The sequence below is a fragment of the Dermacentor silvarum genome, chromosome 1 (genome assembly GCF_013339745.2).
Source record: "Dermacentor silvarum isolate Dsil-2018 chromosome 1, BIME_Dsil_1.4, whole genome shotgun sequence".
NCBI lineage: Eukaryota > Metazoa > Arthropoda > Arachnida > Ixodida > Ixodidae > Dermacentor > Dermacentor silvarum.
The window spans coordinates 378,727,526-378,743,900 of NC_051154.1; the positions used below are offsets into that span (position 1 = coordinate 378,727,526).

Consider the following 16,375-nt stretch of genomic DNA (forward strand, 5'->3'; position numbering starts at 1 on the left):
AGTCAGTCATTTTATGCAGCATGATTAGACCAGTAGTTGACATTCCAGGCATTTGACAGTGATCAATGTTTTGCAACATGGCAGAAGCAGGTACTAAAGATACATTTTCCTGTTCGGGTTTTTCAAGCATACGCACTGTTTAAATGGACATTATGCTGGGGTTCTTCTGCAGGTTCTTCATCTCTTTGGCCCCGAATGTTGACGGGAATATTTTCAAAGTCAATGCTATTAGTACAAGGAGAAGTGGCTGCGAGCCACTTCTGAACTGCAGCAATGCCACTTCCCCCTGACTCAAGAAATGAGGCCAGTGGGTTGACTATAAAACTTCCTGCAACGTCAGTAGAAGGTTGCCGTGGTATGCCAGAATTGCCGATGCGAGCTTCTGTTTTCTCATCGATCCGATTGTCAGGTGCACTGGGGACTGGCACCACGACTGCACGCAAGTCATCCTGACAAGTAGAGAGAGTTCCCGAGCAGAGGCCAGCACTGCAGTGCAAAGACTCTTTATGGGCATCTTCACCAAGGCATTTAGTGCCAACATAATTTGTTGTTGCTGAGTGAAGCAAATTTGCAGTGACACTACTTGGTAACACTTCTTTGGCAGCAATGCCAGATGAAGTGGACACCAGTTGGGGCAAATATGGAGCAGCACCATCGCTACTGCTAATGTCTCCGGTACTTTCTTGGCAGTGCAGCTTAGAGCATGGTGTGTGGTACTATCTGGGCTTGCACCACGTATGCAAGAAGGAGCCAAGTTTGCAGTGCACTGCTGGGAATCAACTGAGTGGGTATGTAACTCAAGGTTTGAATTTTCTCCTCTATTATCACAATGCTGATCATGAAGGCTCGCTTTAACTGCTGTACTTCCATCATTTGAGTTCACTACATTGCCCTTTGAAGTTGGCAAAGACACCGTATCTGAAGAGGTAGAAAGGCACATTTCTTTTATACTTTTTCTTTCCTTCACTGTGCACTTGCCATCTATGGCCTGCAAACTGGGCACAGTTTGCTTTAGTGGTACATGCACGACAGACTTCAGCTTGTATGTGGAATTGGCCTTGCCATTTGTTTTGGCTGTTGCAGGTGGTCCTTTTGCTAGCTCCTTACTCCTGGGCTGAGTGTATGGAACAGATGGCTTGGCAACAGAGTTCATACAATAATTGGGCTTGCCATCAGCTTCACCACTACCTCTGGAACCAAGCTGTGTGTTAGCTGTATTGCGATCAAGGGATTTTGCCCTGCTTGTACAAGCATGTTGTCTGGAACTAAGATCACTGCACACATGCACTTTGGCCGCATTCTTCGTGTCTACACTTGATTCGTTTCGCGGGGCTTCCATTGCAGTTTGCATACTGCCCTGTAGGACTGGGCAACGTGTGCTTGAGCTTACACACGTCACTCTCTCTACATCTTCTGGGTAAATGCTTGTGCCGACTGCCGAAATCTCGTGCTCCGTAGGGGCAGTGCGGTAGTCTTTTATCCTGATGCAGCAGTTCGTCCCGTGTATCCGTCTGCGGAGAAGTCAGCTTGGAGCCACCGCCTTGAGGAGATGCACCGCGGTCTACCTGGCGCCGTTCGAGCGGTCAATCTGGCCTTGGTAGCATTGAGACGAATTGAATCCGCCACGGCTTCCCCAATAGCCTGCACGCCCGAAGTTCCGCGGCGATGGAGTCGGTAAAAGCTGAGGTCTGAAGGAGTACGGTGGACGACCACGAGGAGCACACGGTGAGGAGGCCTGCCTCGAAATGGTGCTCGGAACGATGACGGGCCACTGCCGCGAAAGGGCGCGCCGCACCCCCAGCTCCGAAATCGAACGGTGTCCTCGATCCACGGTAGGGCGCAGGGAATCGACCACTGTACGGCCTGTTCCACAGTCCTGCAGTTCTGCTGAAGCTATTGCTATGCCTTTCCTCGTAGCAGTCGTAGTTGTTGAAGTACTTGGCGCCTCGATGACCCTCGTGGCTGAAGTTCGGCGGCTGCATTTCCGTCGCACACGTGTTCGGGAAAGTGCGGTTGTCCTGCAAGCAGAGAAATATGTGCGAACGACTTAGTTAAAGCATAAACATCAGGTCAACAAGTCTGACCCGCAGAGTTTGGTAGACGTGGGACAAGCGTGGCTGAACATTTTGGTTGAATTAAATTGAATACTGGGTTTTACGCAACAAAACCGTGATTTGATTACGAGGCACGCTGTAGTGAGGGGCCCCGCATAATTTGACCACAGGATTTTGAACGAGCCGCATGCCTCAAGAAGCATCGTAAGTACGAAGCGACCAGGCGAGTGGATTCAGATGAGGATAGCACCCGAAACGTGTTCAAGTCACTGGACGACAACCATTATCCTCCTGCCTCACCGCGACCTCACCGCGGGCCGTCTTTGTGGCAATTCAGAAAGAAGATGAAGACTTTCAAAATAAATGTGATACACTTCAAAATGACTAGTCTAATGGAACCATAAACTTAACGAGAGGTAAAAACCAACCTAAACACTCAGACGTACGAAGCTAAACGATAAAGATGTAACCGTAGAGCAGTGTTGCCAGGTTGGCTATATATAGCCAAATTGGGTTACAGGAAAAATTTTTGGCATCGACTTGGATGAGTTGGCCATGTGGCAATACACCCGGCTACTGAAAATCTGCAACTTGGCTTTGTTTGGGCTATAACTGGCGCCCTAATTCACCCTCCAGAGGTGGCTCTGATAGGGTAGAAGGAAACCTCGAAGGCTACGTTTTAGCTGGCTGAGCCGGCCCACGTGGCTGTGCGTGTGGGCGTGCGCGAAGTGACCCCCCCTCTCTCCTTCCCTTCCTTCTCTGCGCCGTTGTTTGAGCCGGTGGCTTTGATCTTTGATGCACTGAAACTTGCACCCCGCTTGACCGCTATGCAAGCCGATCCCCAGCCATCGGGATGAACCTGGGAGTAGTGGGATTTTTCATAGTACACTGTATTAACATGGCTATGCTCAGGAAGGGAGAGCAATAACATAGGGTCGGGGCCGTATCGTGGCGCCAACATGAAAGAAGGGAAGCACGGTTGGATGACACGCTCCATTGTGTTCATGACCATGTCTTCTGGGTGAAGTATTGCGCCGGGCACAGCTTTCGACCTACTCCACGTTTCTCGCGCGAAGCTTTACTGACATTTTCCTTCTCCTGCTAGATGAATTTTTGTTCGTGCTTACGTTCGAGATTCATTTCCGTGCATTGAACGTAAGATCGGATCCTCCTCAGAGAGTAGAATCCAAACATGGGGAAGTGGGCCAAGTATGCGAGAACATATAAAAAATAATGGGAGCAAGACCCCGAGCCAAAGGTGGGTTCTGGTGCATTTACTTCTAGATGGTTTGCCCGTAACGTCACGGATGCAGATACCCATTCTGCTAATATCTAAACTTGTTTGCCACGATGACATCAGTGCACCACGTCACATGAACATCACCCACCGTGTTAGCTTAGCTTGCGAGGTGTCGCGCTGCAGGCTCGAGGACTCGGGTTTGATTCCCGGCCACGGCGGTCGCATTTCGACCAAGGCCAAATGCAGGAACACCCGTGTACTTAGATTTAGGTGTGCGTTAAAGAACCCAAGGTGGCCTAAATTAATCGGCAGTCCCCCACTGCATCATGCCTTCCCAATCATATCGTGGTTTTGGCACGTAAAACCCCAGCAATTATTAGAATAGGGGCATCAAGCATTTTGGGGCCTCAAAGAAATAGCGTCTAAGCCACTGCGCATGCGCAAGACGCTAACTGTGTTTGGGTTTTGCGTCGGGCCCCCTATTTAATTGATTTAGCGGGAGCCCCCAAAACTGCCCCAAAAGCTTTCGTCAACAAACATGGCGGCGCGCACCGAAGCGACGGCTCTATAACCTAGCACCAAACTGGGCTCGATTTGTGGTAACACGTGAAGTTCGTAAGCTAGGAGAAGTGATTGCTGTTATCGCTTTCTCTCAACTAACGAGTGTAATGAATATTCATTCATTAGACGCCGCTGATTCCGAATTCAATTGTCGATTTCACAACTCCTATGCCTAACAGGGATTGACTTGGGTGGATGAAGGTATGTAAAGTTGGTTACTCAAAACTAAACAACAAGTTGCTTGCTGCTACTAGAATAAGTTCTAAATTGTAATTAAACGCGAAAACACGAAAGTCCAAGTTACTCTTATCTATAAAATGGTATACTTTATTTTAATATTTGTAACAGATTTTATTTGGCACCATAGTGACGCTACAAGCGCAACACGCTCTCCGCAAACGCAAAACGCCTATTCTAAAACTCTTCACTCCTGCATGCCCCAATTAACGCTTGCACCCTCAAAGCTCTAATTAGGGCCCCAAACTTTGGGGGGGGGGGGGGCTATTCTAAAACTATTAGCACATCAACATGGTTTGCTTTTTGACAGTAACCGGTTTTAACAGCATAACCACTGTTATCAATTTTTTTTTGTTTACCTTTGCTCTTTGTGCGCCATCGCGGCTTTTACCATTTCGAGCAAGTTACGTTCGGGACCTGCTCGTCGCCGAAAACGACTGGGCGCTTCTTACATTGCCCTGTGCCGTTTTGCGCAGTAATCTTAAAGCTTCGCTTACACCGATTCAGACAGCGAGGGGCATCTGTTCTCTGACACTTTATTTTAACGCATGTTCTTGCCGTGCTAGAGACCTAAGATGGCGGCCAGGTTGATGTATATGGAGCATGTACCAGCTAACCCGGGCCAAGCTAACTACAAAAAAAAAAAAAAAAAAAAAAAACGAGAACACAAGATATGACGATGAGACAAATAACACGAGATATCATAGCGCGAAAGAATTGTTTTAGCTCAAAAAAAAAAAAAAAAGAAGCCGTGAGCACGTCACAGATCGCTGGACAGCTGAACTGCTACGCAGTAGGCAGAGATGACGCGAGAGATCGATGATGCTAAACATTATTTAGCATTCAGGACAGCTACAAAGCAGAATTCGTGGTTAAATAACTTCGTACTATCTGTCATAAAATAAAAGCACTGATTTCACCCTCTGCAGCGATTCGCTGGAACTTAATAGCTTCCGCGCCCACCCAAAAAGTGTTCTGTGCAAGCACGGCCCCTTGATAAAACGCACGTGGTGCAAGCATGACGTCGCTGTTGTTGATGTCAAGTACAGTGTACTAGAATAGCAATGTCAAGGGCCGACCGTCACGGCGGCACGGCCATTTTGTTACGACGGCTTGTGCAAAAAAGGATTGCCGTAGTCGAATGTGAAAATGTATACACAGATAAATCTGCAAGTAAAAATGGCTGTATTTGGCTACGAAATTTTTTGCACTTTTTTGTGTTTGGCCACATTTGGGCTACAACTTGCCTAGCTTTTGGCTACGCCACCTCGTCGGACCTGGCAACACTGCCGTAGAGAGAACCAAGCTTAGAGTCTACTTAGAGCTTAAAGTTTCTCACTGAAACTCTATGGTACTAGACAATGGTATGACCATTGTATTTCTATGTAATGAAATGAAAGGGTGCATATATATATATATATATATATATATATATATATATATATATATATATATATAATGTGTATGTGTGTGCGTGGACCCGCCGCGGTGGCTCCGTCAGCTAAGGCGTTGCGCTGCTGAGCACGACGAAGTCGCGGGATCGAATCCCGGCCTCGGCGGTCGCATTTCGATGGAGGCGAAATGCAAAAACGCCCGTGTGCTTGCGTTGTAGTGCACGTTAAGCAACCCCAGGTGGTCAAAATTAATCCAGAGCCCTTCACTGCGGCGTGCCTCATAATCAGAACTGGTTTGGCACGTAAAACCCCAGAAAGAAGAAAGATGTATGTGTGCGCGTGCGTGCGTGCAAGTGTTATTGATATACTGTACGACGCCGATAGTCATTTCCGTTCGAATGTAACACATAACAGCACTATTGAAATCTCAAAGGTGAGTGACTGCATACAAGTGAGGACTTATTCCGAATGATTTTTGCTGCCGGAGAGTCGTGGCTGTTTCGCAGTTCCTGAGAGAATTAACGGACAGGTGTTAAGTCCTGCTCAACAAATTGCTAGCTCTCATTCAATATAAGCGCCCCGTTTCAGGGCAGCCTGTAAATCTGCTAACTTGATTCAGAAAAGAATTTTTGACAGTCTCACCATGTTCGCAACCCATTAAAACTGAGTGCCCCATGTGGTACCACACTTCTTCAACGAACACAACAGATCTGCACATATCTCTACGTGTATGTGGGACATGCCGTTCCTTCAATTGTTTCATTATGGTCGTTATGATAGTGCACCGAATAACTGAAAGCAGCCGTTTATAATATACAAGTTGCTGAGTTGAGCGGTCATACATTTGGGAACTGCATTACATTTATGCATGAAATGTAGGATAAGCGTAACATGTTTTTCTCGGAAATCAGACTCGAGAATAATTTATGTTGTTTACATCCCCAGAAATAAGCCGAAGAACGCAGCCACCTGCTTTTTCCTTTTTTTTAATATGAGCAAATTCTAGAGTTTTACATGGCAAAACCACGATATGTTTTTAGGCACCCGGTTTAGTTTTTGCCACCTGGGGTTCTTTAACGCGCACCTAAATAGAAGTACACGAGCCTTCTTCCATTTCGTTCCACCCGCATTCCGCGACCTGGATTGAACCCGCGAGCTCCAGTTTAGCAGCGCAACGCCATATCCACGATATAGGCACTAATTCACGTATGGCTAACTAAAACTGTTTTCGGGCGCTCGAGGTCCTACCGCAATAAATGACCCCGTACCAATTTCTCCGCATTCTGTTACGCGAGGAAGGCGGAAACTTGAACGGAATGTTGCGCTGCAGTTTGCTTTTTTTTATCTATAACAATGCTTCCCATAAATTTGAGTACAAGGCACCTGATGGGGCAGATCTGATTTACTTGTCTGAAGCGGCAAGCAGCAAGGTTACATGTGTTTCTCCGTCTACGTTTCGCAAGACCTACTGGTGGAAAATTATATGTGCAACAATACACACGAGAGATACATGCTGCTTGAAGAACGAGACAAATATTTTTCTCCAAAGGGAACCGTACAAGAACATAGCAGAATGAAAGCCGACACTGCGGCCGCAATGCACGCGCAATCACCGAGTGGCATTAGAAAATGATAAAAATAAATAAAGAAGAGAAAGGAAAGGAATTTATTCTTAAGGCATAAATACATGTCATATGCAATTATGAACCTCATTTGATCAGTCTGAACGCAAATACCAGCGCGCGAAGTAGTACGAATGACCCTGCCGAGCAGTATCGCCAGCAGTTTCCAACGGCGCGACCTTGATGCGGCCCAATCCACTTCGACCGCAGCGCCGCCCCAGTGTTTTTCCACGTCGGGCGCCTCACTGCAAAGCATGTGCCGCCCCAGCCGCTCGTCCCACTCGACCATATTCTAGTACACTCTAACCAAGCTAAAACTAGAGTGTACTAGAAAACGGTGGAGTGGGACGAGCGGCTGGGGCGGCGCATGCTTTGCAGTGAGGCGCCCGATGTGGGCGAAATGCGAAAACACCCGTGTACTTAGATTTAGGTGCACGTTAAAGAACCCCAGGTGGTCCAAATTTCCGGAGTCCCCCACTACGGCGTGCCTCATAATCAGAACTGGTTTTGGCACGTAAAACCCCATAATTTAATTTAATTGGAAAAATACTGTGGCGGCGCTGCGATCGAAGTGGATTGGGCCGCATCAAGGTCGCGCCGTTGGAAACTGCTGGCGATACAGCTCAGCAGGGTCATTCGTCAGTAGCGCACCCAGTATCTCTGCCAGGGGAGGGGGGGGGGTGCCAATACCATCTAAACAGCACTAATTTCAATTGCTTCACGGGAAATTGTCAAAAAATGCGCTATTTGAGAGTGTGCGGACGATTGCGCGTCTTACATCTTATTTGCAGTACTCAAATGTGCAAGGAAAGAAAAGGGGTTAAACAAAAGGGGGGGGGGGTTACAACCCCCGAACCCCCCCGTCGGTGCGCCACTGTCAGTCGTACTACTTCGCGCGCGCTAATATTTGCGTTCAGACCGCTCAAATGGTGTCCATAATTGCATATGACATGCATTTATGCCTTAATTCCTTGCTTTCTCTTTATTTTATTTTTTAATGCCGCTCAGTGATGCGTGTGCGTTGCGGCCACAGGGTCGGCTTTCATTCTACTATGTTATTGCACGGTTCCCTTTGGACAACAAATACTTTTCTCGTTCTTCAAGCAGCATGTATGTCTCGTGTGTGTTGTTGCGCATACAGTTTTCCATCAGTAGGTCTTGCGAAACGCAGACGGAGAAACACATGTAACCTTGCTGCTTGCCGCTTCAGACAAGTAAATCAGATCTGCCCCATCCGGCGCCTTGTACTCAAATTTATGGGAAGCATTGTTATAGATAAAAAAGCAAACTGCAGCGCAACATTCCGTTCAAGTTTCCGCCTTCCTCGCGTAACAGAATGCGGAGAAATTGGTACGGGGTCATTTATTGCGGTAGGACCTCGAGCGCCCGAAAACAGTTTTAGTTAGTCTTTCTATATGGTCATCTGTGGCCGTATAAGCCGTACGTGGAAAAATTTTTGCCCTGTCAATACTTGAAAAAAAGAAGCCTGCGTGGTAGCCTAATTAGTGCCTATATCGTGGATACGGCGTTGCGCTGCTAATTCGGGAGCTCGCTGCATGGTTCAGGTCGCGGAATTCGATGGGAACGAAATGGAAAAAGACTTGTGTACTTCTATTTAGCTAGGTGCGCGTTAAAGAACTCCAGGTGGCAAAAACTAAACCGGGTGCCTCATAATCATATCGTGGTTTCGCCACGTAAAACCCAAGAATTTGCTTATATTAAAAAAAGAAAAAAGCAGGTGGCTGCGTTCTTCGGCTTATTTCTGGCGGTGAAAACACCATAAATTATTCTCGAGTCTGATTTCCGAGAAAAACATGTTACGCTTATCCTATATTTCATGCGTAAATGTAATGCCGTTCCCAAATGTATGACCGCTCAACTCTGCAACAGTGCTTTCAAGACAGCACCTGAAAGCACTGTGATAGGTAGTGGCTGCCTTTGAAGGCGTCCGGCATGATAGGCTATTGCTCGGTACCGCAGTGCCGGACGCGTACGCAACGTAGCCCGGTGTCAGTCCAAGAAGCTGCGTGTGGCTTGGATTGCGAAACTTAGAACCGGCAAGCAGGCATCGGCTACAACTCCGGTGTGTAGCAAGCACTTCCGCGAGGAAGATTTCTGTTACGGCGTTGGGGCTGCGATGTTCGGTGAGTAGCAGAAAGCGCGCACTGAGAAGCTCGCCCACGCGCGCTGCCCGGTTAATGTCATCAAGATTTGCCCTATGAACGTGTTGATGCTAGACACTGGCATTTTCACCAGAATGGAAAGGGAGTGGTAAGATGCACTTAAAAAAATCATGGCATATGGTCATGTTTGTGTTAGCGCCAAACAATGAATGTACTGGATTAACAAAAAGAAGAAAAAAAAGCAGCGGGAAATTCCTCGCTGAGAAGACCGACAAACATACAGTGCGACGCAACTTGAGAAATAACGATATTGAAACGTTCAAGAATTTAGAAGAAAAGAAAAAAATGATGGAATCGTCGCGATGGCACACCGCGAGTCGCCGTATAGCGTCGAAGTCCCTAGTTATAAAGAAATTATTTTGAACAGATTTGATAGCGTCCACGCAACAATGGTTGCTTGTGTACTGTCAAATATTCATATGCTGCGGCCTAAAGCTCACGGCACGGTGGGAAAACGCACCCGCAGCAAGAGCGAAACATTGTGCGCGGACATGCACGCAGACGCGAAGTCGGTGGCTGCGAACCCGCGCGATCGCTGCATTGAGGCTTCATTCTTTATGTTCGATTTGGTTATACGGACAGCACTCTATAAAAACACATTTAACATAGTTCTCAGCGATTGCCTACCTTTCACGCAAGAAACTGGTTCGGGGGACTCCATCGCCTCGACTGCGCGCAATGGGCGTTCACTGTACGTGTTCGGTAAATAGATATCGCCTGTAAACTATTCTGCGCTTTCTGTTTGCCCAGTATTATTACTTTGACAGTACGACAGTACAGTACTTACAAAAATGACCGGGAGAGCTCCCGCGTGGTGTTTTTTTATTGCGATAGCAATTATATGGACACTTGAACCGGATTTCTGCCGTCGGCGTCGCCGTGAGGTTCCCTATAGATAAAATCTTCGCCGCGCGCCGTATGCCCGAGAGGAAGCGTGCGGAGACGCGCGCTATCACGGAGAGCGAACGCACTCAATCTCCCACGCGCAAGCAAGGAAGCAGGAAGCCAGCGCCGGGGGGAGCAAGGGGGGGGGGGGGGGGGCGCACTTCTCTGCCAACAACCGCGCTCGTCGCTCGCTCGCACCGTCTATCCACCGGCTCTGACCTTTAAGTGCATTCGCCGCTCAGTTTCCGTTGAAGCGATAGACCGCACGTACCTTCGCCCGCTGCGGCGTATGCTTGCTGCCAGCGTTTTGACAGTCGTTGTCTGCTGTCATTCAGTGTGATCTCTTCGTGTTTGTGCGCGCTCACACCACGCTTGTTCATTAAGTTCGTAATAGTCGGGCCACATTTTCCAACGCACGCTACACACGCAATGCTGCCCGGATCGGCAGTGCAGCGCTACAGGTGTGTCCCTTCGCACGCGCTGCCCACGGGAAGCGCTTCTCATGAACACCACCGTTTCACACGCGCCTTCTCGTGGTCATCGAGTCTTTCTTCATGTCGGTCTACTTACGCCGCAGCACACCTGCTTACTTAATCAGCTCATGGTTACTACAATTCATATTGCTACCAAAGCCGCTCACCTTACTTCGTATGACATTGCTGTGTTGCTATCGCATTCATTGCTTCGCCCTTAGGCGAAACTGATATTTTATTGAGCGCCGACAGCCAAACCTATGAGGAGCGCGCCGCGTTATCCCTCGTATACGCAGCGAGGCGCTTCGGACAGATGGCGACTGCTTAACTCCTCGCGCCCAATATGAGACATAACGAAACATAGGCCTTTCTAGACGCGCGCAACACAGATAAACACGGGGCCGGCACGGCGGCGGCAGCAGTAGTAGCAGTAGCAGCAGCAGCTATATAAGGAAAGTACCGCCATCTACTCTTTCCTCCGCCGCCTCCTCTCCCAAAGCGCTTGCTTTTTTTTTACTTTACTTTTTGCTTGCGAAAGCCAAGTCGACGGTGGCGCACCTAGAAAGTCCACGTTGAAGCTTTCAGGCCGGGCGCGCGCCGCCACCGCCGGCGACTGCGGCTGCGCAGAAGACTTTCAGCATGGCTCTGAGGCGGAAAAAAAAAGACAATATAAAGAAGTGAAAAGCGCGCGCTATCATCGTCCAATCGGAGGTACAGGAGAGAGATAAGCGGCGTTTATCAAAGGATGGCGGTACTTTTCTTATATAGGGACTTTAGCAGCAGCGGGTAGCCGAGAAGCGCTAAGCAGATAAGCGATAAGTCCACGGCCGCGAGCATCGGAATAAAAAAAAGAAAGTGAACTTAAGTCATAGCCTCCTCGATGCTATGCTTAAGTTAACAGGCATTGATTTATTTTTTAAATTCTTTGCCGCGAAAACTAAAACGTTTTGCGTATAAATGAACTTAAGCTTTGCGACTTATTTTCCTTGCCTTACCTAGCCACAGGTCAATGATACGCCAGATACATGCGTCATCCGCCAGACACTCCCCCGAAGCCAGCGAGGATGGCTGCGCGCGCCCTGTCTGTCTCTCTCTCTCTCTCTTTTTTAATGTAACTTGGTTTATTGGGCTCTCGGCGTATTCATGCGTTCATTCTGCACTGGGACAAAACACCACTGCACTATTGGACTACGGCAAGGTGAGCAATCTTGTTTCACAGTCTACGACGCAATTAGGCTTACGGCACGGGACCGAGACTTAAGACGCACTTAGCGAAAAACAGCTCGGCCATCCTGGCGCAGTTAAATTGAGTTAATGAATCGTGCTGAGACATGCTTCCGACGCTTCCTATGGGACTATAGTAACTTATTTCGGTTTTTGAGCCACACTGGCCGCACAGGGCGCCGTGTCGCAGTTAGCGAGAACTCAGCCGCGGTGTGTAGTCTATAGTGCATCTTGCTAGAAGAAGTTTGTGCCGCTTTCTCTGACGCCAGACATTACTGAAAAGTAATTTCGTTACTTTCTGGGGTACTTTTGAGGCACGCTGGCCGCACAGCGCGCTGTGACGCAGTTAGCGATAAGCAGCTCGGCCGTGGTGATAAAGTTAGTTTGGCGTGTAATGAATCTTAGAGGGACAAATCTGTGACGTTTTTTGTGGCTCCGCAACAACTATACCTTCTTTCGGTACTCACGCCTGTTGAAAACGCGATGGGCGATTGCCAAGAGTGATAACATGGGGTGTGCTGCTGGCGCCGGCAGAACGCGCGAACGACGAACATATCAGAAACTTGTAATTCGAAAATTCCGTCTTCTAAAGGACTGAAAACGGGCATTGCACCCACGCATTTGTCTTGAGTGCCTGTTGCGTCCGTCTATGTATGTAGCGTACCGTCGCGTCGCCCGTGTATTTTTGCTGCCAAAGTGCAGGAAATAATGCCCGGAAATGGGGGAACGCTTGGAAATCAGATGCTTTCATATTTTATGGTATTGTTTGGGATGAGTCGGGTATTTTCTACGCCATGTATGTAAAAGCGAATTGTTTTGTTTGTAATGCCCCCCAATCACCGCTTTCGCACGTTTCGCCTCTACACGCAGTATTACTATGTCTAAATACCAAAACGGCAATGTTTGTAACAGGCAACAGTTACGTGCTTGTAAATGTAACATGTTTGTAATTTACTTTTTTTTTTTCAGCTGGTGCTGTCCGGTGGAGCTTCATACAGGAACTACTGCCTTACCTGCTGGGGTCACAACGTTGGATGAACACACAAAAAGCGCGGAACGAGCTTTTATATAGAGTAAAATAAATATTTCCTCATTGCACAAAAGGTCTTGCGTCTACTTTGTGAAATTGCACGTGGCACAGATTCGATGGGACTTTACGAGATCGTTCGCAAGCATTTTTACTAAATAATAAACCGATTCTGCACAAAGAGAAAAAAAAAAGGGGGGGGGGGGGTGGGGCGTGCAGCCGGCGTGCTAGCTTGCGTTCAAAATACGCGCGCCCACAACCGAAACCGGAAGTGATTGACGCCGACCGCTTGGCACGCTGCAGTCAATTCGGCCGCTGGGCCCTATGGGAGTGTCCCCTCTTGTTACATATGTTCTTTTGTTCTCTACGTTACCGGCACGGTAACTCGCCGCACGCCATTTTACATTCGCGGGCCGCCGTTCGACGGCGGTTTTGCTCGCGAACGGCAAGATTTCCTGCCGTAGCTAGGATGAAACCGGGACCTATTTGTGCGGCCGCCTCACCGCCGCCGATTGCTCGACGGCGCCGATATCGTCGCTAGGCATCCTCCGGTTCACTTCAAAGCTAAAGCGGACGGCGCTTCGGAATGAATCACCGACACTCACAAGCCGCAATATTTTCTTACCGTTGTTGTAGCTCTTCAGAATAATTGCACACAAAGAAAAAAAAATACGCGTATATTAGCGGCGCCGTCCACTGCGGTGCGAGCATAGCCGAGCCGGTCGATCGTATGCCGTCGGTAGCCGCGCATTGCAGCTGAGCTCGACAAGTACGGAGCTCTCATTCGTGCTTAACGTTTGACATTGGATGTCGTATTTCATAAGATGCACAATTTACGCATCGCTTTATCTAGCGGAAATTTTGCTTAGCACAGAAGCTGCAGCCGATCTCTGCGTCGCCGGTGGCGGAGCCGCGCAGCTTCGCTGTCGTCGATTGGCCCGTCGGTCGTGCAGTGGGCGGTATGTCGGCCGAACTGCCGTCTACTTTGGTCCCCTCTCGCGCGGCAGACGTTCTACGGCACTGGAGGCCAGTTCGCCGTCACATACCGTCGGCTTGTTTGCCGCTAGCGTGGATGTATGTTTTTAGTGGAGCTGTATGTTTGTGGATGTGCTTTAACCGGAAAAGGAGAGTGTTTTGAAAAGCGCGTTGGCGATGAGGCGTCACGTGACAAGCGTTTGGAGGAACACTCGGCGAGGACGAGAGATCAGGGCCGCGATTTTGTAGCGATGAGTTATGCTTTATTCTCTGCTAGTCTTATCATCCACCGCTCACGTTATCAACGGGATCAGCCGGCCGTGAGCGGTGGATGACAAGACTAGCATAGAATAATGCATAACTCATCGCTACAAAATACCGGCCCAGCCGACGAACGGAGCGTAGCGAAGGAAAGAGTGTAACTCCGCTATTACGGCACCATTCCGAAAAATTATTGCGATCTACGTGTTCGTCGTAGACTCGTGCACAGCTGCAACACCACAACTAACTTTCGCCCTTTGGGGGGTGAAGACAAAAAGCGAGAGTAATCTGGCCATCCACTATGCAAAGTGTGGCTGCCGTCCGGTTTTTCAAGAGACGGGTTCTGCACCGGTACAGAGACCAAACAACACGCGATATTTTTGAAGCTGTTGCCATGATGTGTAAAGGTGACTCATGCGTCAGCGCTCGATCGATCACTCTTAATTACTGAGAGTTTAGGTATCTCCGCCACTTATCTGATAGTGCATTTTAGAGAGCAGCTCTTAGGCGCCCGTTCCTGCGGCGAGCGTCGACGTCCCTCGTAACCGAGCAAACAAGCACAGCGAAGGATGAAAGAGGGAAGGCGGAGCGCTGCGGGGGATGAAAGACGTCGATAGCGAAGAGAGCGCGAGGAGGAAAGCGCAGGGTATGGCGAAAGCGTGACAAGCGCTGTTTTCCCCCCAATGGATTCGTACCAACTAGCTCGCATTCATACCCCTTTTAGATGTCGATGCCGACGTAACTGAGCCCATTCTGACGAGGAAAGTACTCTGATGATACGGGGTGGGTGTTTTGTGGCACAAGGGAGAAGTATGGCCAAAGAGCGCCAGGCTAGGGTTATGGAGTTTGAAATGCAGCGATGAATTACGAGAGTTCGATGTGACGTGGCTGCAAAGAAGTCGTAAAAGAGCAGTAGCTGTAAAGTGCGTAAAATGGAATTATAATAAGATAATGGCAATGACTAAAGAAGTGTACCGGCACAAAAAGCAACATTTGGCAAGGATGATATGATTTGCTAAAGTATGTCGAAGCACTACTGCCTTAAGAGAACCTTTGAACCCTAGAGTCTGGAGGCATGTGCTATACAAAACACAATCGCAGCAGCATCCTCTGGCGAGAGGATGTGTTACGAATTTCTTGGACTAATAACACATCATTCAAGAATTCTTTTTCGATTTTGTCGATTTTGCCTAGACATAAAGCTTCGCTTTAATTCATTCTATTCGACGTATAAACTTTCGATAGGGCTTGTTCAGAAGGTGACCCTGGCTAGATGGATACCTAGATGGTGGACAGAATCCAGCACCTTTAGCGCGCTCGGGGTGGCCAGAGTGATATACCACGGCACCATAATCCAATCGTGATCTAAGAAGGCTCTTGTAAATAGTCATTAAACGCTTCCTATCGCAGCTACATGTTGTGCGAAGTAAAATTTTCAGTAAGTTCATTGTTTTTGGGCATGTTGCCTTTAGATATTTTATGTGTGGAATGAAAGAGTTTTGCATTAAGTATAATGCGCAAAAACTTGTGCTCTTTGTTCACGGGTATTTGTTGCCCATATACTTCGATATAGGGATCTGCGACGAGCCCTTTCTGCCTTGTGAAAAGAACACAAGCCCTTTCATTGGGGTTTAACTTTAGACCCGTTTTCTTCTGCGCACTTGTATACCTCGTTCAAGCCCTGTTGTACATACTTTTCTCTCGCACACGCAAGGGGACAGGATTTGAAACCGATATGTACGTCGTCTACGAAGACAGAATAAAATGGCTGCTGGTAAGGAAGCGTGGAGCGTGTTCATCTTAACGATAAAGTGTGCAGCTGAGTACGCCTCCCGGAGGTACACCGTTTTCTTGCATAAATGGACACAATACATTGATTTTGATGCGGGAGGTACGATTAGACAAATACCTTTCTATTATATTTAGCGTGTGTCCACGTATGACCAGTCCCGACAAGTCTCGCAAGATTCTGTAACGCCACGTTGTGCTGCACGGTTTCTTCATATCAATACAGATAAGCAGAACTGTTTATGTACAGTCAACCACAAAAGTTTGCGGACCACGCGAGCGCGTGCCAGACTGCCTATCCGCGCCACCTAGCGGTACGCCACCTAGCGGCGACAGGGGCGCTCTCCCGGATATGAGCCCTCTTGGTACTCGCCTGCCTGTTAATTTTTTATTCCCGTGCATGACATTGTTAGTTCGTTGTGTTGACGCAGAGCGCTGTCTGCGATAAGAC

The 16,375-nt window shown here is 48.3% G+C and overlaps 1 protein-coding gene across 1 annotated transcript in view; it reads right to left on the reverse strand.

The window, feature by feature from the left end:
* Positions 1-1,551: 1,551 nt before the first annotated feature.
* LOC125942437 (uncharacterized) overlaps positions 1,552-16,375 on the reverse strand; it is a 34,909-nt gene continuing 20,085 nt past the window's right edge. The window contains exon 2 of the mRNA XM_049660607.1: positions 1,552-2,018. Coding sequence (XP_049516564.1) covers positions 1,584-2,018 — 435 coding nt within the window. The 3' untranslated portion in view covers positions 1,552-1,583. The remainder of the gene's footprint in view (positions 2,019-16,375) is intronic.